The 21,448-nt window shown below is 56.9% G+C and overlaps 9 protein-coding genes across 9 annotated transcripts; 5 read left to right on the forward strand and 4 right to left on the reverse strand.

Annotated features, from left to right (window-relative positions):
* Positions 1-46: 46 nt before the first annotated feature.
* On the forward strand, positions 47-2,880 carry BGZ61DRAFT_378563 (rab-GTPase-TBC domain-containing protein). The gene is made up of 6 exons (XM_046242590.1): positions 47-202; positions 268-385; positions 444-605; positions 661-1,184; positions 1,249-1,391; positions 1,445-2,880. Exons 1-6 carry the CDS (start codon positions 180-182, stop codon positions 2,659-2,661), a joined length of 2,187 nt encoding a protein of 728 aa, XP_046112557.1. The 5' UTR covers positions 47-179; the 3' UTR covers positions 2,662-2,880.
* Positions 2,881-3,051: 171 nt separating this feature from the next.
* Positions 3,052-4,505, reverse strand: BGZ61DRAFT_339036 (major facilitator superfamily domain-containing protein; the record flags this gene model as incomplete). The annotated part of the gene is made up of 3 exons (XM_046239190.1): positions 3,052-3,422; positions 3,478-4,118; positions 4,180-4,505. The coding sequence occupies 3 exons, from the start codon at positions 4,503-4,505 to the stop codon at positions 3,052-3,054; spliced, it is 1,338 nt and encodes a 445-aa protein (XP_046112558.1).
* An 851-nt stretch (positions 4,506-5,356) lies between these two features.
* BGZ61DRAFT_543980 (uncharacterized protein) lies at positions 5,357-5,907 on the forward strand (the record flags this gene model as incomplete). The annotated part of the gene is made up of 1 exon (XM_046255255.1): positions 5,357-5,907. The coding sequence occupies exon 1, from the start codon at positions 5,365-5,367 to the stop codon at positions 5,905-5,907; it is 543 nt and encodes a 180-aa protein (XP_046112559.1). The 5' UTR covers positions 5,357-5,364.
* A 1,766-nt stretch (positions 5,908-7,673) lies between these two features.
* Positions 7,674-10,683, forward strand: BGZ61DRAFT_438969 (uncharacterized protein). Its single transcript, XM_046244307.1, has one exon. It carries the CDS (start codon positions 8,136-8,138, stop codon positions 10,254-10,256), a length of 2,121 nt encoding a protein of 706 aa, XP_046112560.1. The 5' UTR covers positions 7,674-8,135; the 3' UTR covers positions 10,257-10,683.
* BGZ61DRAFT_543982 (uncharacterized protein) lies at positions 10,597-12,894 on the forward strand (the record flags this gene model as incomplete). Its single annotated transcript, XM_046255256.1, has 2 exons — positions 10,597-10,714; positions 10,990-12,894. 2 exons carry the CDS (start codon positions 10,597-10,599, stop codon positions 12,618-12,620), a joined length of 1,749 nt encoding a protein of 582 aa, XP_046112561.1. The 3' UTR covers positions 12,621-12,894.
* A 413-nt stretch (positions 12,895-13,307) lies between these two features.
* On the reverse strand, positions 13,308-14,090 carry BGZ61DRAFT_471182 (6-phosphogluconolactonase; the record flags this gene model as incomplete). The annotated part of the gene is made up of 1 exon (XM_046248177.1): positions 13,308-14,090. The coding sequence occupies one exon, from the start codon at positions 14,088-14,090 to the stop codon at positions 13,308-13,310; it is 783 nt and encodes a 260-aa protein (XP_046112562.1).
* Positions 14,091-14,965: 875 nt separating this feature from the next.
* BGZ61DRAFT_22346 (uncharacterized protein) lies at positions 14,966-15,912 on the reverse strand. The gene is made up of 2 exons (XM_046238128.1): positions 15,310-15,912; positions 14,966-15,259 (listed from the first exon to the last, which is right to left on the reverse strand). The coding sequence occupies exon 1, from the start codon at positions 15,863-15,865 to the stop codon at positions 15,347-15,349; it is 519 nt and encodes a 172-aa protein (XP_046112563.1). The 5' UTR covers positions 15,866-15,912; the 3' UTR covers positions 14,966-15,259; positions 15,310-15,346.
* A 1,279-nt stretch (positions 15,913-17,191) lies between these two features.
* BGZ61DRAFT_338124 (uncharacterized protein) lies at positions 17,192-18,904 on the forward strand (the record flags this gene model as incomplete). The annotated part of the gene is made up of 1 exon (XM_046239099.1): positions 17,192-18,904. The coding sequence occupies one exon, from the start codon at positions 17,192-17,194 to the stop codon at positions 18,902-18,904; it is 1,713 nt and encodes a 570-aa protein (XP_046112564.1).
* Positions 18,905-19,228: 324 nt separating this feature from the next.
* Positions 19,229-21,448, reverse strand: BGZ61DRAFT_471184 (uncharacterized protein; the record flags this gene model as incomplete). Its single annotated transcript, XM_046248178.1, has 2 exons — positions 19,229-21,221; positions 21,282-21,448. 2 exons carry the CDS (start codon positions 21,446-21,448, stop codon positions 19,229-19,231), a joined length of 2,160 nt encoding a protein of 719 aa, XP_046112565.1.

The raw sequence follows: 21,448 nt of genomic DNA on the forward strand, positions 1-21,448 counted from the left end.
CTGCCCGACTTTCCGCATCCTCGGTGGAATCCCGCATCCCGCATCCCGCCCGTCCAGACTTCAAACCGGAATTACGCCTCACAACTAACCTCCTCCGCCGCTCGGTGAGAGCCGGAATTTGAAAGAGCAAAGAGCTGAGACCTCGCGTCTTGTCCCACCCCTCTTTACGCAAGCCCGCCATGAAGTCCCTCGAGGAGCTGCTGTAGGTTGCGCGCCGAAGGAACCTTGCCATGACATCAGCGGACTGATAGGAACTCTCCCCGATAGGTCGCGATGGCGCCAGACGCAGGCTCATGGCGCCCATCTCGCCGACTTGCGGCGTGCCGTCAAGTACAACGGACCCTCGAGCCCCTGTCTCTCGGGCAGTCGCTCCTTGTGCTGGAAAGTGAGTTGCGCACCTTAGATGAGAGCCTGGGCATTGAGTTGACGCAGCCCACTCCTAGATGTTCCTGCTATCGAGTCCTGCCACCGGCATGAGCTGGTCTCAAGCCTTGGACGAGGGACGACGGCTATACGCGGAGAAGCATGATCACTTTCTCAAGTTCATCCAGCACCCCGAAACCCTCACTGAGCTCACCATCGACCCTCTGGCGGATGACCCCGACGTGAGTTTCGGTGCCATTCGTCTCAGTTGTTCACCTCCCACTGACAGACCTCGAGTCGCCTTGGAACACTGTTCGTCAGGATGAGATTATCCGCGCCGAAATCAAGCAGGATGTTCAACGGCTCCCCGATGAGGCATCCTACCACGAGCCTCGCACTCAAGCCATGATCCTGGACATCCTCTTCATGTACTGCAAGCTAAACCCGGAGAGAGGTGGCTATCGACAGGGCATGCACGAACTCCTGGCTCCCATGGTTTATGCCATCCAGGAAGACGCCCTTGACGTTACCACCGTCGCGTCAGATGTCGCTCTGGATGATGTCTTCTTGAAGACTTTTGATGCGACCTTCATTGAACATGATGCCTTTATCCTGTTCGCCCGGCTGATGGAGCATGCGCAATCTTTCTACGAGATCAAGGAATCCACTACCGGCTCGGCTCCAGGTTCCCATATGTCAGAGCAGAGCTCAGCCATCGTGGAGAGAAGCAAGTTCATTCACGAGGTGTGCCTGCATAAAGTGGATCCGGAGTTGGCGGCTCATCTCACCAACATCGAAATCCTACCACAAATCTTCCTTATGTGAGTATCGATGCCGACGTACCGGCCCGTTCAATATGTGGTATGATACTAATTAAGCGGCAAGTCGATGGGTCCGGTTGCTTTTCAGCAGAGAGTATCCTTTCGAGCAGTTTCTGGTTCTTTGGGATACAATCTTCGCTGTAGACCCGTCCTTGGAACTGATAGATCTCATCTGTGTAGCCATGTTGATTCGAATCCGATGGGAGTGTAAGTCACACTTATATGGCTTTCATCTTTTATCGTCTAACAATGCCGTATAGTACTAGAAGCAGACTACTCAGTTTGTTTGCAATTATTGCTAAAATATCCACCCCCAGCCCGGCCACATGGCCCTCATACGTTCGTCGATGATGCTCTCTACCTCAAGAACCACCTCTCCCCTTCTGGTGGAGCGTCCCTGATCATGAAGTATACTGGCAAGATGCCAACTGTATCATCACCCAACAATGCCTCACGGTCTGCAGCACCGAACTTCCGAGGCTTCAACTCGCTCCGTAATCGAGGATTCGGCGCAAAATCGCCTCTGTCATCACCGTCAAGATTCATGCAGCAGCAAGGCGGCATGGAAGCACTGTTCCAAGGAGCCGCCAAGGGAGCTAAAGGGGTACTGGAAAGAGGAGAGAAGCTGGGTATTAACCAAGCGGTAAGGGACGCCATGGGAGAGATCAAACGCAACATAAACGAAGCCCGACAGACAGCCCTGTCTCCCCGACAGGTCTTCGACGAGGAAGGCGCCGCACGAGGTCTCATGGCATTAGAGAGGCGCAATCGACAATTGGCAGCCATGCTCGATGAGACAGTCAACAACCTCAAGGCGCTATCTGGATCTAACCTCGATGATAAGGCTAAAAGTCTTGAGCTTATTGAGATCGCGGCCGCCAAGGTCCAGTTCGTCAAGATCTACTTGGAGGACTCGTCGATGGAGGTACCACTACTGGACCCCCCACCGCTTGAGGAGGAAGATCAAATATCTGCCGCAAGAGCCAATGACATTCACGATGGGTTAGGTATCAAGACCCAGCCCGACCCAATGCCGCCAGTCCCGGTGGATATTGGCATTGCCGCACTCACAATAACCGAGGATGCTCACATACCCAAGAAGGACGAGGCCTTGTCTCCCGTAAACCACGACATCATGGACATATCCAGCGATAATGTGCCCCCTGACCCGCTGGCAGCAGGCCCAGTGACCGACTCTCGACCTACTGGCCCCGTACCTACACGTTCTACCCTGGCCCAATCGTCCTTCTCTTGGATGCTCGAGCCGGACGAGCCTGGGTCGTCGCAACCATCCTTCGCAGCCAAGAAGTCGCAGCCTGTTCAGCATAAAAAGCGGATTTCCAACAGCACAAATCGTGAGAGGAATGCCTTCTTATTTGGCGAAGTGACGTCAAATGCAGAGAGTCGAAACCCATTGAGTTCGGATGAGATATTTGGGCTGGAACCAATCCGCAAGTCGAAGGACCCGCAACTGTGATTATTTACGGATCGAGATATACCACAATGTCTACTCCAATGCATTAGAAAACTGCTCGGAAATGTATCATGATGGCTACTATATGTCAGAATTGTGGAAGCGGTGGAGTTGAGGAGCCTACATACTGATAGCGAGCCTGCATGGTGGGTTATACCCTGACCTACTTGACGTTGTTGAATTCTTGAATATGATTAAATATAGACCAAGTTCTTTTTCGAACATTATTTGCATTTGAGGCGAATCTATCTATTATCGGCTGATTAAGATGAAATAGGAAGCGAATCTCAACAACCAAGCTACTGTTTGTGAGACGTTCACACGAGGATTAGTCTGTAAGCTTATTGAGAGTCTATTGATTTAAAAGCTTATATAAAGGCCACAGTCCAATCTTTACCTCTTTAGCGGCCTTTCCTTGATCCAGAATGTAACGAGGAACGAAGTAGTTAGGTACAACAGGATCAGTGCAAATGCACCCAAGGTAGCTGCTTGGTAGCTCGACCTAATCTGGTCCGCGATGTGTGGTGGCAGCTCCTTGATGTAGTCCAAGTTTTGGCGCACCTTGTCCTCAATCCCATGAGCCTCATCGCCGTTTGGCAGCCGAGCGGCGAGCTGTGTTCGGAGGACTTGCTGGATGACTGCCGAGCCAGTGCTGATACCGATGCTGGAACCGAGGGAGCGGAAGAGATATGAGCACGCGATGACTACGGCTGTATCCTCAACGGCAGCGTTGGCGAGGAGACCAACGAGGGTAGTGGTAATGCCTGTACATAGTCAGCACTTTGAATATCGCGTGTTACAGTCGGGTCGGCGTCCTACCGCATCCAGCTCCGAGGGACGTGATCACGAGCCCCAGTACTTCACCAGGGGTAGACCTGAACAATACCGACAGGATTAAGGGCAGGAGTGCGAAGAGTAGCACTCCATACCCCGATACCGTGACCCAATAGAACCTCCCAGTGTGTTTTATCCACCATCCCCCGAAGAGGGAAGCAAGGACACCGGCAATCATTCCCGGCACCAACAAGGCACCGCTCTGGGTCGCGCTGTTTCCCTGAACGGCTTGGAAGAACAGGGGCATGGAAAAGATGATGGCCATTTGTCCCGCCACGCCGAAGAAGTTGGCGAGATAGCAGGCAAACAAACTGCGGTCGAAGATGATATGGCCTGGCGCGAACGGATTGGAAGCCACTTTGATCTCGACAAACACAAAGAGGGCAAAGAGAGCTGGGGTCAGAGAGAGGGCGATCATGGTGATGATGTGAGTCCAACCAAGGTTGGAGCCGGAATCGAGGCCGACTAACAAGGCTACTACGGCGACGACGAGAGTGAAGGCGCCGAGGAAGTCGATCTGGCGCATCCTAGTGAGCCAGTGGTCGTGTGAGACGGGCGGCAGATCGAGGACGAAGTAGACGGCGAAGAAGGCGACGAAGCACAGGGGAACCTGGCCTAGGAAAGACCTTTAGAGGAGTTAAACCATGTACATGAACAAAACAATGGAGGTACAGGGCGTCAAATTACCATCGCCAACCAATCGAGTCCGCTAACAGACCATCCAGAGGCGCCCCCGTTGACGTTCCCGCGGCCCAGAGGATGTTGATATAGCCCTGCCAGACGCCGCGCTCGCGCAGCGGCACCAAGTCACTCAGCAGGATAGACACAACCGAGTTCATGCCGCCGCCGCCAATGCCGGCAACGGCGCGGGCGGCGCACAACTCGCCCATGGAGCGCGCGAGGCCGCAGCCCAGGCAGCCAAGGGCGAAGACGGAGTAGGCGAAGAGGAGGCAGGGCTTGCGGCCGAAGATGTCGCTGAGCTTGCCGTAGAGCGGCTGGTCAATGGCAACCATGTACACCTATTGAGTTCGTTAGCCCAATATGGCCCCTTTCACGAGTTCCTGGTCGGTGCATATTCCGAGGCCAACGGCTGGGAAGATGACGTGCATCTTCTTGGCCACAGCTCGCAGCTCCGACCCATTTTCATCTTCATGGCCATTCTCTGCGTCTTGATTGGCGGCATTTTGGCCTAGGCGGTCACCCAGGAGGGGAGAGGTTTCAGTTGGAGAGCCCAAGGCTCCGGCGTCGGGTCCGGTGGCCGGCATCTTCAGCTCGGAGAAGCGGGGTTGGCCGGTCCGGCGAACAAGCAATTTACAGTCCGGGGCGGACTCGGGCTCACAGGGCTCCTGACGGGGCGGGGATGACTGGTTCGGAACCGGGAATAGACTACTCGGTTTACAGAGGGATGAAGAGAAGGCCACTACGGTTCGGTGAAGCAGCTGGGAGAAGGATATTTGCCGTCGGAGTCAATTCTGGGCTGCGATCGCGCAAACCTGGGTTGGCTGCGGGCCGCCCCCGCAGATACTGAAAAGCGGCCCGGCGAATGGTCTAATAGGGCCAAATGCAACCAAAACTTCGTGGGACCGCATTGTGTGATTCTAGAGCAAAGAGACGTGATGGTGAAGATTTAGACTGTACCTTCGGGCAAGTTCAGAATTCCCCAGTCCACGACATCGGCGGTGTTCTGAATGGGTTTCAAGCTTATTACGTATCCGATTTGTGCCCCAGGTAGAGAGGCTCATGCAACTGACCATAGGAAGCCACATACTCGTGAAATGCGAACAGCATCATTGATGATATATTACTGCAGAACGCTAGGCGGTGCATTTTCTGCAATTGGATTAGATCTGCATGAGGGCTATAGTCGGTTGGATGGGAAGAGAAATAACAGGACCTTTATATGGGGAGACGTGTGGTTCGGGAGAGTCGGTAATTATCAAGGGGATGATGCAGCACCAAATAGATTGTGCGGGTGCATCCTTCTACAGCGCCGGACCACTTATTGTCATGCCTCGTGGTGGGCAAGTTAAATACCTAGAGTCCTGGAATAGCCAATCCAACGGGGGACGATTCATTACACCAATGTCCCGAAACACCCTCGGACAGGGAACGGGAGTAGTTGGTCGTGGTCGTCGGCGGCCGTGCCATTGCAGGCGGTACATCACACGAACCACGAACCAGGATGGTTTCCGATGGATCGGCCTCGCTTCAACAAATGCTTCCTGGCTCTCGGGTGGAGGTGCTCCGTGTCGGGAGCCCTTGTCTGATCGGCCGGCAGACGGAGATATTACCCTTCAACCGAGTATGACTGGTGCTGCGACGGGGGCTGGCGCTGGACTGGCGCGGCAACTGGTGCAACTGGTGCAACTGGTACAACTAGTACAAATAAGTATAATTAGATGTTTCGCATCGTGAGTGTGGCACGGCACGGCGCGGATTGCACGCGACGACAACAACAACAACGCGTAAATGCATATGAGTGATGGTGCGGGACGCTCGGCGGTGCATCTAGACTTTTGGTACCTGGGACATTTGGGCATTTGGCTTCCCGGCCCTTGTCTAACCCCAGAGGCCGCCGTTGAAATGGATATGCATTGCGGCTGGCTTTCGTCATAGGTGATCTGTGCGCTGAGCACTAATAGAGGGTGGGTGCCCCATGCCAGGGCCGCGAGCCTCTGGCATTGACATTGACAGTCATGCTAGATACGTATTACAGGAGGAGGAGGAGATGGTGAGGGATGGATGGAGGGATGGACCCAGACCTGTCAAGGCTACAAGGGATTGAAGGGATGAAAGGAACCCTCCCACTGCACCACAGGGTCACTAGGCCACTGGCGGTCGCACTTAACTGGCGACCACGTTGGACGGTTGGATCATGGATATGGGGCATGGAGAGAACCACGCCAGGCCCCTGGTCTAGCTGATGGAGGGGGTGTCGATCGCCTGGAGCGTGTGTCAAAGTGACCAAGTGACAGGCCAGTGACGTGACGATGCCCTTGGAGTTTTCATCGTGCTTATTATTACCGACGATCGGCGCTTTACTCTTGTCGTTCGAGGGAGAGGTTAGGTCGATCGTCCGGGTTCCAGGGCTCCAGGGCTCTAGGGGACACGTTGTTCTGCGGGCGAGAGTTTACAGCCAGTTGCTCGCTTGCGGCCGGTGTCTCAGCAATGTGTTCCTCGGGGGCTACGGCGGGCGAGAAGTTGGGATCTGAGACACGGAATTAAGAGGAAAAAAAGCCACCCCCTCGCGGTTGATGCAGATATATTTCATCGTCCGATCGTGAAGACGGGAGGACGGGAAGGGAAAACAGCCACTAAAAAAAAGCGCTGTACATACGTAGGTACCTCGGTAGGTGCTCAACCGTTCTAAGCTGCAACGACGCGCGACCGACAACGTGGAACCGAAGTGCGGTAATGTAAGGTACCTGATGGAACACAGGCTCAGGTACCACGGACAGGTACTTGATGAACGAACACGTTGTGGTGGGTTCCCCAACGAGCAGGTTACATACCGACATAGCACCAAAAGCTGCGTGTCGCCATCAATTTTAATTAGGTTCCCTGTTCCCTGGCTTCAATCCTCTTGCCTGCAGGAATGTCCAACGCCAATGCTCGTTAAGATTAAGTAAAGGGAAGTAGGTAGCGAAAGAAGAAGAAGAAGAAGTAAAAAAAAAAACCACTAAAAAAACTCAAGACCAAGGTGGATTCCAGATGCAGGGCGTGCGTGCCTGCCATGAGATGGATTCAGCTGGCATGGTCCTGAACGCTGGGGCTGGACTCGCTGTAACTCGTTCGTACTTGGTAGCCTGCCAGTTTTTTTGCTGTGACATCGTGGCTTGTTTCAGCCGATCTGGGCTAGTCCCTGGCTGCGGAGGGCCGGGATGGTCGCTGGAACCACCGGGAGCCACAGTGGACTATGCGCCAAGCTCCGAGGCCCCGCTCGCTACAAGTCTCCCTCCATTTCAAGGCCCACCGCATGCATTGCACCGCAGAGGTACAGAGAGGTATCCCACGTTCCCCGCCGCTGTCGAGCACAATTCAATCAATCAAGGCAGCGGCGGTCGCGGCGCGGGGGGGCAGGCGAGAACGGGGGGTTAGGCTGGGAGGCACAGCTGCAGGTACCTGAGCTAGAGAAGGCGTTCCCAGTTCCCAGTTTCCAGTTCCTAGCTCCCAGTTCCCACCAACTCTTTAACGGTTGGCTCGGGCCTTCGGGTTCCCAAGACACTGGGGGGCGATCAGCAGTCGTCTGTCGAGGCAGCCCATCCCATCCCATCCCATCCGATGCTCAAATCCGTCCCTCATTCATCCTCTTTGCTTCCCTATTTCTCATGTTTCTCCCCCCCGTGTCTATTCCTGGCTCTCCTCCTCCTGGCTCTCCTCCTCTCGGCTCCTCTTTCCTGGTTCCACAACGTCAAACCGCCCTGCCTTCACCCTCGCCTCGACGCCGGATGCTGGCCCACCGTCCCCGGACTGGCGCCTTGTGATTGCGCATTACAACGCTATTAACGACCCAAACCCACTGTCACTGTCCTCGACGTCCACCTTGCGCGCCCTCATCCTGTCCTGCCGCAGCTCGCGTTTCGCAACCTCATCTACCTCAGGTTGACGATACCCTGTCGACTTCCGACACGTCAGTGCCCATCATGCCCGCCATGCTGAGCGCCGGCTCTCTCCAGCCGCCTAAAACAGGCTCCTCGCGCTGGTCAAAGGCTCTCCCAGAGGTTCCGGGCGTTGACTTTGACGACATCTATGACGAATACTACGACGAGATTTCCCCCGTGTCCCCCCCAACCAAAAACCTTCCCAGGCTTCCTATTGTGCCACCGCCTCCTAGGTCGACTAGTATGGCAAATGCGAAGCTTCTCCCAGCATCATTACCCCCATTGCATCTCCTCAACACCTCTGTCAGTCCTTTCTCTGGCCCGCCCAAGATGGCTATCCCGCGCCGCCCAGTCGGCCAGCCCTCACGCCTCCCGCAACAACAGGACCAATTGCCGGCGCAACCTGCATCGCCCGCTCAGTCTATTTCCAGCATCTTGTCTGCATATTCGCGAAGCTCAGGCGAGTCTCTGATCCGGACATCCGATGCCACAACCGACACACGTCAGACCGATGTGAACTCTTCGCCGAGCCACCAAGCTCCACCTGCCAGCACCAAACCGGCGCCGCTTATTAGTCCCTCCACCGAGCTGAACACCACCACCCATTTCCCAACCACGCAACATCAGCATGTTGCACCGAAGCCTATTCCTACCTTCGAGAGCAGTCGCCCACCACCACCTCCTCCTACCAAGGACGTCAAATACGGTCTGCCGGCGTCGCCTGCCGCCGGCCGCAACCCAGCACCGGCCGTCGACTCATCATCGCCACCACGGCCTCAAATTTGGCGTCGTCGATCCGTCAAGACTGACCGGAGCTTGGAGCTCCCTGACCTGAAACTGATCATCAGTCACGGATCAACTGCTGCAACGCATCCCGTGGCTCAACCAGTGGACAAGCCCGTGATCCAACCCGTGACCCAACCGAACCTTCCACAGGGCGCCGTCAAGGTGCCGCCGACCTTGACGTATCAACAGCCCCAGAGCAACGAGCCCCGGGTCGTTCCCAACCAGGCCGCCCAGTACGCCCCAGCCCCAGCTCCAGCCGCGGCACCGGAGCAGGCACCCGAGACTGAGAACCAAACCATGGGTAGTGGAAGCTCTAAGATTAATCGTCTTAAGGATAAGCTCCACACTCTTCATCGCAAGGGCAAGTCTTCGAGTGACACGGCAAGCGAGTCCACCCTCCGACCAGGCGCACAACGGCCCCCGACGCCGGAGTACCAGAAACAAGATATCAAGACGCCTATTGTTGATGCTTTCATCTCGCCTTTGTCACCTGCCTCCTCCCCAGAGCCACGAGCAGAGGTGTCCCCGGAATTGCCCAAGGAACTTCACAAGGAACTCCCTAGGAACCCCTCTCAGGCGTCTGCACGGGTGGTTTCCCCCATTTCACCTTCAACCGACTCCAAGGTCTTCGCTCGCAAGGCATTGCCCCCACTCACACAACATCTTGGCGAAACCAAGCCTCTGCCGGAACCGAAAGAGGTCCCTCAGGTCACCGCCCCTCCACAGGTGAACAATGAAGCTAAACCACTCCCGAACCCAAAGCTTGGAGTCGTGGCCGAGGCCGAGTCTCCAGTGACCGGCTCCTTGCCGCCGTTAGCAACGGATGATGTTCGACTGCTAACCTCTGCTATCGAATCCCCGGCTAGTCGCACGTATCATTCTGCCGATGTCCCCACCAAGTTTCCCCCGCGAGGTTCGTCTGTACGATCCAATGCGCCTAAACTGTTGGAGCAGTCACGGCAACCCGCAGCAGAGTTGGACCCGAGATTCGGCCCGGTTGAGCCTCAAGGGTTTCTCTATAAAGGTCGAGACGGAACGTTATATCCCGAGATGAAGGTCACACGTGAGGCTGATCCACAGGCGACCTACTTCCCCAGGCAGGCAAATGACATCGTTTCAGATGGTGAAATTTTCAAAGCAATGCCACTGAAGGACTCTCACTTCCGCTGCTACCAGGCGCACCGAACAATGAACCGACGAAGCAACAGGAATTACCCACTCACATGCCAGAGTTGCGAGAAGCCGGACGCCGAAGACCGGTGGACCTGCACGTTCTGTCACCTGCGAGTCTGTGAATCGTGCTTCACGACACTCAATGCACAGCAGAGAGACCTACGCTATCTGGTCGAAGACTTGAGGCAAAAACTCTCAACCTAGACACCATCCTCGGAGAACTAGGGGCCTCCTGGGTACCCATTGACACAATCCTTAACTTTATCCTTCTTATCTTGTCCACTTTACACCCAAACCACATTTTTTCCTTTATCAAAGCATAGAACGCGCTCACAGGACTGGATCACGGTTGCATGTATCATACGAGGAGTGAGCAAAAAACGGCTGTACGGGAAACATAGAAGGCCCATTGGGGATATTTCTTTGAAAGTTTGACGATACCAATCTTCAACCCTCGGCGCACATGGCTCGCTGGGGGTGAATGGGAGCGCTGGCCTGTAGTTACACGGGAGAATATTTGAACAGCGCTGAGATTGATCTCACGATGACGGCCATTTTCTTTACGGGTTCTTTTAGGTACATTATATTTTGCGGCGTCCTTGAAGGGACGACCTGCGCTGTTGATCTGGTACGAGCTGTCGTACAGTTTCGTTCTGCTTCTGGTCGGTGACTTTGTGATACTGGAGCATGCCGCTGCAAATCGACGTGGCAAAGCGAGACAGACGGTGGACGCCACAAGCTGGATGCTACCGTGACTGCCGGGAGAAATTGACTCCTCACATTTACAGGCTAGGGGATCTGCAATCTACCCGATTAATCCGATCCATGTGGTCCATCTGATCTGATTCAATATCGGATTTCCGATCGATGGCTGTATATGATTTTAGATCTCTGGTCCAGCTTAGACAGCTGTGAATCTAGCTTGATAATCATGCAGCTGGTGGGCTCTGCTGTGGGTCGGCAGTCAGGGGGTTGCTGCTTCCTGTCCCCACAGCTGACAGCTGCCGCTACGACGCCCAAACTTACGGCAACTGCCACTACTACCGAGTCCGGAACTACGTACTCTCACCGGTGACCGAGCCTTGCCCCAGATCTCCAAATCTCCCCCGTCAGCTCACCGGTCACCCTGCAAAAACCGTAAACAAACAACAAACAACAAGGGGCGCCATGTCCTCCTCCCTCCAGCGCTCCCGGTCTCTCCGGAATCCCTCAGCAACGACCATCGCCAACGACCCGCCATCGCGGAAGCAGGACGTCGAGCCGCGCCACGGCTCCCCGAGTCGGCTCCCCGTCAAGCCGCTGACTCGAAGCGCCACCGCGGCCTCCTCCACCACCACCACGAGGACGTTGAGGAGCGGCTCTGCGGCGTCAAGTAGCCTCTCTCGTTCGTCGTCCGTACGGCAGTCGTCGAATTTGAAGCCCACGACTACAAAAGAGCCGCCGAAAAGGGAGACGAGTCGGTATCCGCCATCCACCACCACCACCAGAACTCGTCCGGCGGTGAGACCGAACTCCTCCGATGGGCCGCCCGCACAATCGAGACGAGCCCTCCCGCATACCCGTGCTAAGAGCACCGCCATCGCTCCGACCGCCTCAATCAGGGCAGCTCCAGTGCTACGACCGCCCTCTGGAGGCTCAACCTCGTCAGCATCCTCGACCACAACGCGAACTGTCACACGCAAGGTCTCCGGCCACGACAAACCTCCCGCCGCTTCCACACAGGCTCAGCCTCGCCTACGGCCGGCCTTCTCAACCCTTCAGCAACACTACTCCCCGGCCAAGTCTGCCGCCCCGAAACCCCTGACGGCCACCTTTCTCGCACCGCCGTCCCCCTCCAAGCTACCTGCCAACGTCGCTGCCTCCGCCGAGACGAGCAAGCTCCAAACGGAGCTCCTCCAACTACACCTCTTGCACCGAGATGCAGGAGCAGTCGATATAGAGTGGAAGGCGAGCGCGAAACAGAAGCTGGGCGAACGGTTCGCAAAGATTGCGGCTGAGGGGAGACAAGTGGATGAACACGAGAAGGCAGAAATTGAAAAGGAGAATGTGTTGGCGCTGAGGAGTTGGGCCGTAGGAGGCGGTCTAGAAGACAGGATCCAGACTCTGGATGCCGTGATAAACGGGGCGTGGACGCTGGGAGAGCCTGGTGGACGGTACGCCCGCGTCATCAGACGATTTGAGCGCTGGGTTGACCGCATGTGCGAAATCGAGGACGCCCGCCGCGGTGATGGAGCTCTCCTCCAGGAGCAAGACGTCCTCTTCATCGGCGAACTCGATGCCGCGTGGAAAGAGGAGTCCACCGGTCTTATCCGCCGCCTGGACGGAATGAAACGGCAATTGCAGGACCTGGGCCAGGTGCCAGACGAAGAAAACCAGGAACAATCGAGCCTGAAGCACATGATGGAGAATTCACGGACACTAGTCGAGGGCATGCTTGCAGAGCTGAGCCTCATGGAGGAGATTGAACGGGAGGCACTTGCACGAGAGGACGACTGGATCGAGAGGATGAACCGTGATGATGATGTCGATGATACCCCCAGGGCTGGAGCGATATGGCGAGTGGTATAGAGGACGATTAAAGGCTTTCCTTGATTTTGGGACAGTCGCAAAGCGCAGGGCATATATACATGGATAGATTGCAACATTAATCACAAAGGCGCCGTGGACGCGGTCACATTCCATTCCGTATGGTGAAATAGACTGCTTTTGTCACTTTCAGAAAAAGGCCGCTCTAACTAAGACGTTTCGCAGAACGAGCCAAGGGACAGAAGAGGGAAGCCAGACGAGCCGTTCAACTTCTCCGCTTCGAATCCCTCTAGTCAGGACGATGGGATATTAAAAAAAAAAGGATGAATCAACGTAGCGACGAATGTAACCTCCCATTCTAACTTTCGGTGTGTGTGTGTCATGGCATTGGCGTGGTAGAGCATAAATATCCTCCGCCTCACAACGCCCCCTCTAAATGGTTTCCGCATAAATCGTCATCAAGCTCGGGTCGGGTGGGTAAGGGGTACAAGGAAAAAAAACAGTAAAACAAGGACCTATCCCATCTCTATGTTCCGTCGGAGGTAAAGGCGCAAGGTTTCATGAACGTTGTTGATTTCTGCACCGAATCATGCGGGAAAGGAAGTTCCGGAGTGGTCCATCTGCCCCGCGCCGTTGTCGCCATGTTTTTTTATCATGTGAAGAAGCCCCTGTCATGGCACAAGAGCGCGATCTTGGCTGGATAAGTGTGTCTGGGCTGGAGATGGGGCTCTACAGGAAGGCTCTTCGGGGGAAGCTGACACCCTCGACAGCGGGCTCATCGACGAACCAGCTGCAACGCTCGCCAGTACCCTCGTTGACGAGAGCGCAGGGGAGACCGATGTTTTGATCAAAGATCTGCTTCATAATGTCCTTCTTGCCGCCGCCGGTCGCGACAAAGGCAACGCGGACGGAGTGGTTGACGACGGGGAGGGTAAGGGTGATGCGCTTCGGGGGAGGCTTGGGGGAGTCGTCGATGGGCGAGACCCAGGCGCTGGTCTCGCGGAGGAGCGGGTGGCCGGGGAAGAGAGAGCAGGTGTGGCCGTCAGGGCCGCAGCCGAGGAGGAGGAGGTCGAAGATGGGCAGGCGGACCGAGTCGCGGGAGGCGAAGCTGGCGACGAGGGTCTGCTCGTACTGGTCGGCGAGCTCCTGGAGGTCATCGAGGTGGGTGACGTCGATGGGGTGGACTTTGGGTTGCTGGTCGGCGGGGAGCTTGTCGAGCAGCTCAGCCTTGAGGAGGGCGTAGTTGGAGTCGGCGTGGTCGAGGGGCACGGCGCGCTCGTCGGCGAAGAAGATTTCCCAGCGGGTGAAGTCGACCTGGTCGTTGGGCCCGGAGGCCGGGGCAAGGAGCGCCTGGGCGAGCGTCTTGGGGAGCGAGCCGCCGGAGACGGCGACCTTGAAGGCGCCATGGCGGGCGAAGCCGGCGTTTTGAGCCTCAATAATGTAGAAGCGGAGGGCCGGGGCGAGGGCGTTGACGCTGGGGAAAGCGTACAGGTTGGGTTGAGTCTTACCCATTGTGGCGGTGGAGTTGCGGCTTGTGAGGGGGGTGGGGATAGATGGAGGAGTGGCGAGAGACAACGGAAGATGGAGAAGAGATTGGCGATGGAGTTGCAAGAAAGCCCGAGATGTATGAAGATGAGAGATGGAGGTTGAGATGAGCTGGATTTTGGGACAAGTGGGTTTGGTATTTGGGATGGAGGGGGCGGGGTTTCGACTTTTGGAGGGGGGGGGGGGGGGGGGGAGCTCGTTCGAATTTCTTCCTCTAATTAGGCTGGGCTGGGTTACCTGGGCGTGCAATGTGCAACGACAAGGTACCCCCGATGGTCGGTAATAGTTCACCCGCCAGAACAGAGAAGAAGACCCAGAAGAAGACCCGAAGAGAGGGTCCAGAGAAGGCGGGGGATTGCGATTCCACAAGACAAAAAAAAATCTGTAAAACGGACGGTCAACTCCCGGCGAGGCGGGCCGGTGGTTTTGGGTGGTGGATGACCAAAATATCAATAATCAACTGGGGCCAAGATGGTGTGAGCGAGGTCGACCAGGACCGATAATGCGATGCTGTGATGCTCAAGACAGCCCAGAAGCGGACAACCTGGACGCCGCGACGGGCGTAAGAACGATGCGCGCAGTGGCGTGCCGAGTGCGCGTGCGTGACAGGTGTTGGTTGGTTGGGTGAGACGGGATCCCGATGGAGAACAGACGAGAGGCGTTGCTTTCCCCAGTCGCCCGCCCGGAGAGCAAGGTTTAGGCCGGGGACGAGGGGATAGTATAATCGTGGCATGCATTGGGAGTCATCTCATCGGTTCTGGGCTAAGGTAGGTACAGTGCGGTGCGGGTTGGCGTTGAATATCTGGTTGCGGTTGATGCAGGCGATGTGCGGATGAAGCAGTTATTTTGGAGTTTCATGGGTTCATGGGCATGGGTATAACTCGGCGGCGGAGGGCGGTCACCGAGGGAGGCGGACGGAAAAACGCAGCAGTGGCACGCAACCTCGGCTACACTTCTTTCATCCCTATACAGTACTGGGCATATGGGATAAGACTGCAAAGAACAAACAAAAAAAGAACCCCCCAAAAAACAGGTCCAGCCTCGAACGCCGTGAAGTCGTCCCAACCGTCCAGCGGTGATACTTCCGCCCGCAGCGTGCAGCGTGCAGCGTCGGTGGTTGTCGGCGGTGCCCCCGTCTTCGCATGGTTAGTTGCCTATAGGTACCTACCTCTAGTTGGATAGGTACCTCTAGTTGGATACTAGCAGCCCCAGGGGGGAGGACGTCATGACGTAGTGGGGTCCCTTCCAGGGGGTTTAGTGGAATGGCCAGCCCCCTGGGACTGTGGCATTGGGCCGTTCCCGCAACCCCACCATGGGCGAGCGACCCCTCCATTCCCACCTGGAGCTCTCCCACACATGCCACCTCTCAAATCTCTGTTCGATTTCTCTGGCCATGGTAGTCGAACGGTCGAACGGTTGCTTCGGTCCTTGGGCTTGCTTCTTCTCTGCAGGACTAAACCCTGAGTTTTTTTTTTGTGTTGTGCCTGCGTGTGTCGGCCTGAACCAATCAAGACCCAACTAGGAGATGCATAGCGTTGGGCACTTGGCGCACATGTCAGCGGGTTTAAGAGAGAGAGAGAGAGATAGAGAGAGAGTGTGTGTGTGTGCGTGCGTGTGTGTGGTGCGGGTGCAAAGCCAAAGCCGTTGACGACACAACTAGCGCTGGGCCCGTTTGCTGCACCTCGTTCCGCTGGCGGCTGCGGCCTGAGCATCGTCGTCTTCACACAACCGGACCGGCGCATGCGCGGGGGGTGGTGTGTCTGGGCCCTGATTTTCAAGTAAACTACGCTCTCAGGAAAATATCGGCCGAAGACTTTTATTTGATTTTTCCCCCTTTTGGTTCCCACCCGTGGTGCGTGTGGAGGTCAAGAGGTGGGGGGGAGACTTGGCTGGACCCTGGAAATAACCAAACAATTCGACTTGCAAAGTTGCAGTGTTATGGTTTGACAGAGAAAGCCTCATTTGTTGAGTTGCTGGTTGAGATTTGATAGTTGCAGTCTCTCCATCTCTATCCCTATCTCTATCCCTATCTCAATCTTTTCTTTGCCGCTTGCAACTGCTGCCAACGCAACCAACGCTCATCACCACCCCCCGGAGCGAACACTCCTCCGCACCTCACTCAGCGCCTCATTTGCCGCATCCCACTTCCGGCGCATCGCACCTCTTGTTCGGCTTCCTTCACCTTCACCTCTCTTTTTCTCCCCAATCCCCCGCTACTCGGCATCTGGGCGTCCTAAGGTCCCACCCTCCAGCATCCAATCCCAGGCGCGCATCGCTCCCTCAGTGGCTTTAACGGGCCTGCCTGGGGTTCTTCGCTTGGCCAAAATGGGTCCCTGGCTGCCAAAGTCATACATGAGCCACACCTCTCTAGGCTTCACATTGTGTTGATCCTGCACATTGGCACTCCGTATACCTCGCTGTCTCATTGCCTCGCAGCCTCACTCGTCCGCCCGCATCGCATGCCCATGCGTGAAGCCAGCGTAGCATTTTATCCAGTCCTGCCACAACAACTCACGGCCCCGCGCCTGACTCCTCCCGCAACTCCACCACCCGCATATCTTCCCACATCTCCTCCCGCATCTCCTCCCGCATCTCCTCCCGCATCTTCTCCCGCATCTTCTGCCCGTCACCATCGGACACGGAACTCCCCTCCCGGAGGATTCCTTCAGCCCTTCCCCGGGCTTCTCCGTGAGGCGTCTACCGACCCTTGTTTAGCCAACTTGCAGCGTCGGTCTGCCTCCGAGTATCTGCGTCACCGCTCCAGATCGATAGCTGGCCACCATCGACGACTTCGTGTGGCTGCCCCATGGATTCTAGTCAATCCTAGTAAATCCTTGTCAACCCTTGTCAACCCTTGTCTGGAGCACTTAGACTGCCGGTAATTAATTAGAGCCCTATCAAATTCGGTCTTGGCCGCTTCCCGACTCTCTCAGACCGGCCGAGACTAGTTGCACTTGTCCCACCTCGCCGTCAACTCCCATATCTCTTCTATACCCACAAATTTACTCCGGCATCCTCCTTTCGTCCTTGTCCTGGTCGAGTGACTACTCGACAGTTCGTCCCTCAGTATGGACCATGCCGGCCGCCATGAGCAGCTGCTTGACCGCCGCTTGCAGCTGACCGAGGGACTCTCCAGTCTGCCCTACGACTTGATTCTGTATCTCGATCGCGCCGTCGTCCACTCAGACCTGGGATATCCCGACCTGGCCGCTAGCGATGCTTACCGAGCCCTTCTCCTCGTCGACGAAGTCTTCAACGAAGGCTTCGAGTACCATGAACAGGCACTGGAATCCCTGCAGATGCATACTGCTGTGCCCCTCCCCGACGTCTTAGCCCACGGCAGCCTCGCCGCAGATGATCTTACCACTCTTCAAGACGACGCCAACGCAAGCCAGGATGCCACCAGCCGCCTCGCAACCCTGGCTTCCGTTCGCTCATACCAGATCCTTTCCATGGGTCTCCTGCTCTGCGGATCTCTCCAGAGCGCCGCCAACTTTTGCCAACGGGGTCTCCAGTTGTCCCCCAAAAACCAGGAACTGCTCAACACCAAGGAGAACATCAGCACTGTGGCCCGACGGAGACTCCGCCGCGACGATGTCGATATCAGTACGGCCGACCTGCCTGACCATGGCCACGTCCGTCGTGAAGTATATCCCTGGAATGACCACGAGCCCGATCGTTTCTCCCCCGAGTCCCTCGCGGACCTGAATTCGCACTTGAGCCACATGGCCCCGAAATGCGCTGTTGAAGTGGCAACCCTGCCTGTGCTTTTAGAAGGAGCCAGCAACACTGACAACTACGAAATTATCCCTACGTGTAAACAGCTTGGTGTTTTCGCACAGGAGGACATTGAGCCAGGTGAGGCTGTCCTCCGGGAGTACTCCCTCCTGACAGCCAACAACCGCCTCAAGGATGCGCTCTGTGACGCCTGCAGCTGCGACTTGCCTCCCCTAGGCAGCAAGAACGAGTCCGTCAGCTGTCCCGACTGTTATGACACCGTCTTCTGCACCCAGTACTGCTTCGACCAGGCCCAAGAGCGATATCACCCTGCTGTATGTGAAAAAGACGTCGACGCCATCGCCAAGGACCCCGATGCCTTGGAAGCAGACGACACCCTCTACCTCCTACTCCTCACCCGCGTGCTGGCCATCTCTGCTCACGAAGAAGTCCATCCCCTAGAGGTCCGCGAGGTCAAGTACATCTGGGGCGATTTCGTCCCGACCCGCTTCAACGACATCAACGTCTCGCCCAATGCCGGCCCGCCGCCCGAGTGGACGTTACCCTTCTCGTTCAAGTATAACATCGAGACGCCACTCCACGTGCTTGAGAAGATGGATATTGACATCTACGCCACCCTGGCTGACTACGACCTCTGGACACTCAACACCCTCTACGCCAAGTTCCGCGGCACCGCATCCGCCCGCAAGAGCCTGCGAGACGGCCGCCCAGACGTCGCCGCTGTTCACCCCTATTGGTGCCTCGCCAACCACGACTGCGACCCCAACGTCACCTGGGAATGGGGAGGCCGCATGGTTCTCGAGGCCCGGCGCGAGCGCGTCGTGGGCGGCCGGCCGGGAGGCATCAGGCGTGGCGAGGAGATTCTCAACCACTACTGCGACGTCGACCTGCCCGTACAGCAGCGCAGGGAGTGGGCGAGCGGGAGCTTGGGCGGTTGGTGCATGTGTAAGCGGTGTCGGGACGAGGCCAGCGAGGAGGCAAATGTCGGCAAGGAAACCAAGGCAAGCGATGATGCAACAGCCGACGAGGCGAACCGTACTTGAGCTGGTGTTTACCTGGCGTAGGTGTATCAAAAAGGGCGAAATGGGATAGCCCACTAGACATGGCACGGAAGGATCTACAGGATATGGAGTATAGACAAAAAGTGAACAGTTTCAATGCGAAGAATTCTTACGGCCCTGCCATCAATGTTCATGTCACATTTGCAATATAGCAGTCGCCAGTCTCTGATACTCAAGGCTCGGTGATCCAGGACCGACTAATTTGCATTTAAGCTATCATCTATACGACTATTAACTGTAGCCCTTGATTCCTTCCCATCAACTGCGCACCTTTTCTCCTTCTCCCGCAGCCTCCGCGTTGGCCCCTCACCTCGGCTCCGGCAGCGGCCTCGGCCCCACGATCTGTCTCCGGCCGGCCCCGATGCCTTGCGCGCCCTTGTTCTGGCCGTCGCCGCCTGTGAAACCGCTCCACTGTCCGACATCCCAACGCCCGCCGATGCCTCCGCCGATGCCGTCCACGCCGTCGCCGTCTCGAACTGCAGCCGCTGTCTCCTTCTGCGCCTCCTCCCACTCCTGCTGTCTTTGGCGCTCCATCTCCATCTCGCGCTCTAGCAGCGACTTGGACGCCCATCCGCTCGCCTTGGTCTTTGCCTGGCTCTGTGCGCGCCGCTGGTCCTCGCCGTCACGCTCTGCCGTGGCACCAAGCTCCCGGGAATAGGTCTGTTGGGGGGCTACCGGCGCGGGGGCCGGGTTGTTGAAGAGGAATCGGTCGGTGCGGCTCGGCAAGGCCGGCTTGGGTGCAACAGGCTTCGGCGCGAAAGGTTTAGGCGCAGCGGGCTTGGGAGCAGCAGGCTTGGAAGCGTATGCCATGGGATCAGGGAGGGCACGGCCACCCGTATTGTGTGTCCTGACCTGCTGAGCAGGAGTTGGTTCGGGGAGGGGACGGCTGCCCGTGTGTTGCGTCTTGACTTGCTGAGTAGGGGTTGGTACAGGGAGCGGACGGCTGCCCGTGTGATGTGTATTGACCTGCTGGGCAGTGGTTGGCACGGGAAGGGGACGGGGTGACCTGGGAGGGATAATAACAGCTTCCTGTTGTTCTGCGTCGTGCTGTTGGGGAAGCTTGGTGCTCAAGACTTCGCGATCCGACCTCGACCATGAGTCCTGTCGGCTTGGAGGGCTTGCCAACCGGCTCCGGGATCTAGGTCTAGGCTTGGTATCACGAGCCGCTGCCCTTGACCGGGACCTGGGCTTAGCATCGCCGCCGCGAGGACTCTGGACTTTCTCCTGGCGCTCTCGCTCATACTCTGCCTCTCGTTGCCGCGCGAGCTCCAATTCCTTCTCCAGCTCTTGGACTCGGCTCCTGTATCCATCCGCCGCGCCGTCTTGTGATGCAGCTTCCTCAGCGCGGTACTGACTAAGGAATTGTCCGTTCAGCTTGGCGTCGCTTCGGCTTCTTGTGCGGCGTCGATCATCGGCTAGGCGAGCCTCGGCGTCCTCTTCTTCTTTGCGCCGCTTCTCTTCGGTTATCCTCCACTGGCGCTCTTCCTCTTCCCATCGTCGCTTCTCCTCCTGGGCCTCCTGTCGCTCCTTTTCGCGTAGTTGTTGGGCTTCCTCCTCCCATCTGCGCTCCTCCTCCAAACGGGCACGCTCTTCTTCGGCCGCCCTCCGGCGTTCCTCGGCCTCTGCCTCCTGGCGAAGGCGCTCCTCCTCTGCTTCTCGTTCCTTTCGACGCCGCTCTTTCTCGGCCAAGTTAGGCACGTGAGGGCCAGCCGTCGTGATTTGTCGTCGTCCACCAAATGCAATGCCCAAATTTCCCTGGCTGGCTCCTCCCAAGTATCCATACTGTGCAATATTCCATGCCGGTGCAGTAGAGCCCTCGTGCTCTCTCTTGCTCCAGCTGGTCACGGCCCGGGGAGATCCACCCCCAGTGGTAGGACTCTTGGTAGGACTCCACCGTCCTGACCCGGAATCCCCGGTCCTGTGGGGAACAGCGGCAGCATAAGCCGACGGGGAATGACCGGTCACGGAGCCCCCCCGATTGCGGGACCCGGCTGGTGTGATAGGGCCAGTTCCCTGTGGGCTCAGTGCATCAGAACGGTTCCTGGGGCCGATGGGCGCAGGGAATTTCTGTGGGTTCGCGGCATGAGCAGCTCTACTGAAGGCTCCCAGGCATTGTAGAACCTGCGCTGGGTCCTTCTGCTCGTACAGGTCGACGGTGAGGAACGTATCGTGCTGGTGGAGGTTGAGAGGCGCGGACTGGCAGGCGCGGAGGAAGAGGGAAATGTTTTCCATCTGAACAAACGGCATGGCCGACTGCTTGAATCTAACACCTGGAGGAGGAAGAACAAGGTTCGCGAGTCTGCGGAAGTGGTTAGAACGCAAGGCGGCATAAGATGGGGATATAAAACAAAACACCTACTTGCAAAGAGCAACGCCGTCTTTCAGGGCCTCGAGGAGATCTGAGGATGACAGACGTTCCCCTAGAATCTCTTCGACCCATGAGCGGGCCTCGTTTGCGGCCGCGGGTGTGTATTTATCAAGGCGCATCTTGCGCAAATCTTTGTCGAGGGACGTGACGGACGCCAT

Source organism: Ilyonectria robusta (assembly GCF_021365365.1).
Source record: "Ilyonectria robusta strain PMI_751 chromosome Unknown BGZ61scaffold_1, whole genome shotgun sequence".
NCBI classification, from domain to species: domain Eukaryota; kingdom Fungi; phylum Ascomycota; class Sordariomycetes; order Hypocreales; family Nectriaceae; genus Ilyonectria; species Ilyonectria robusta.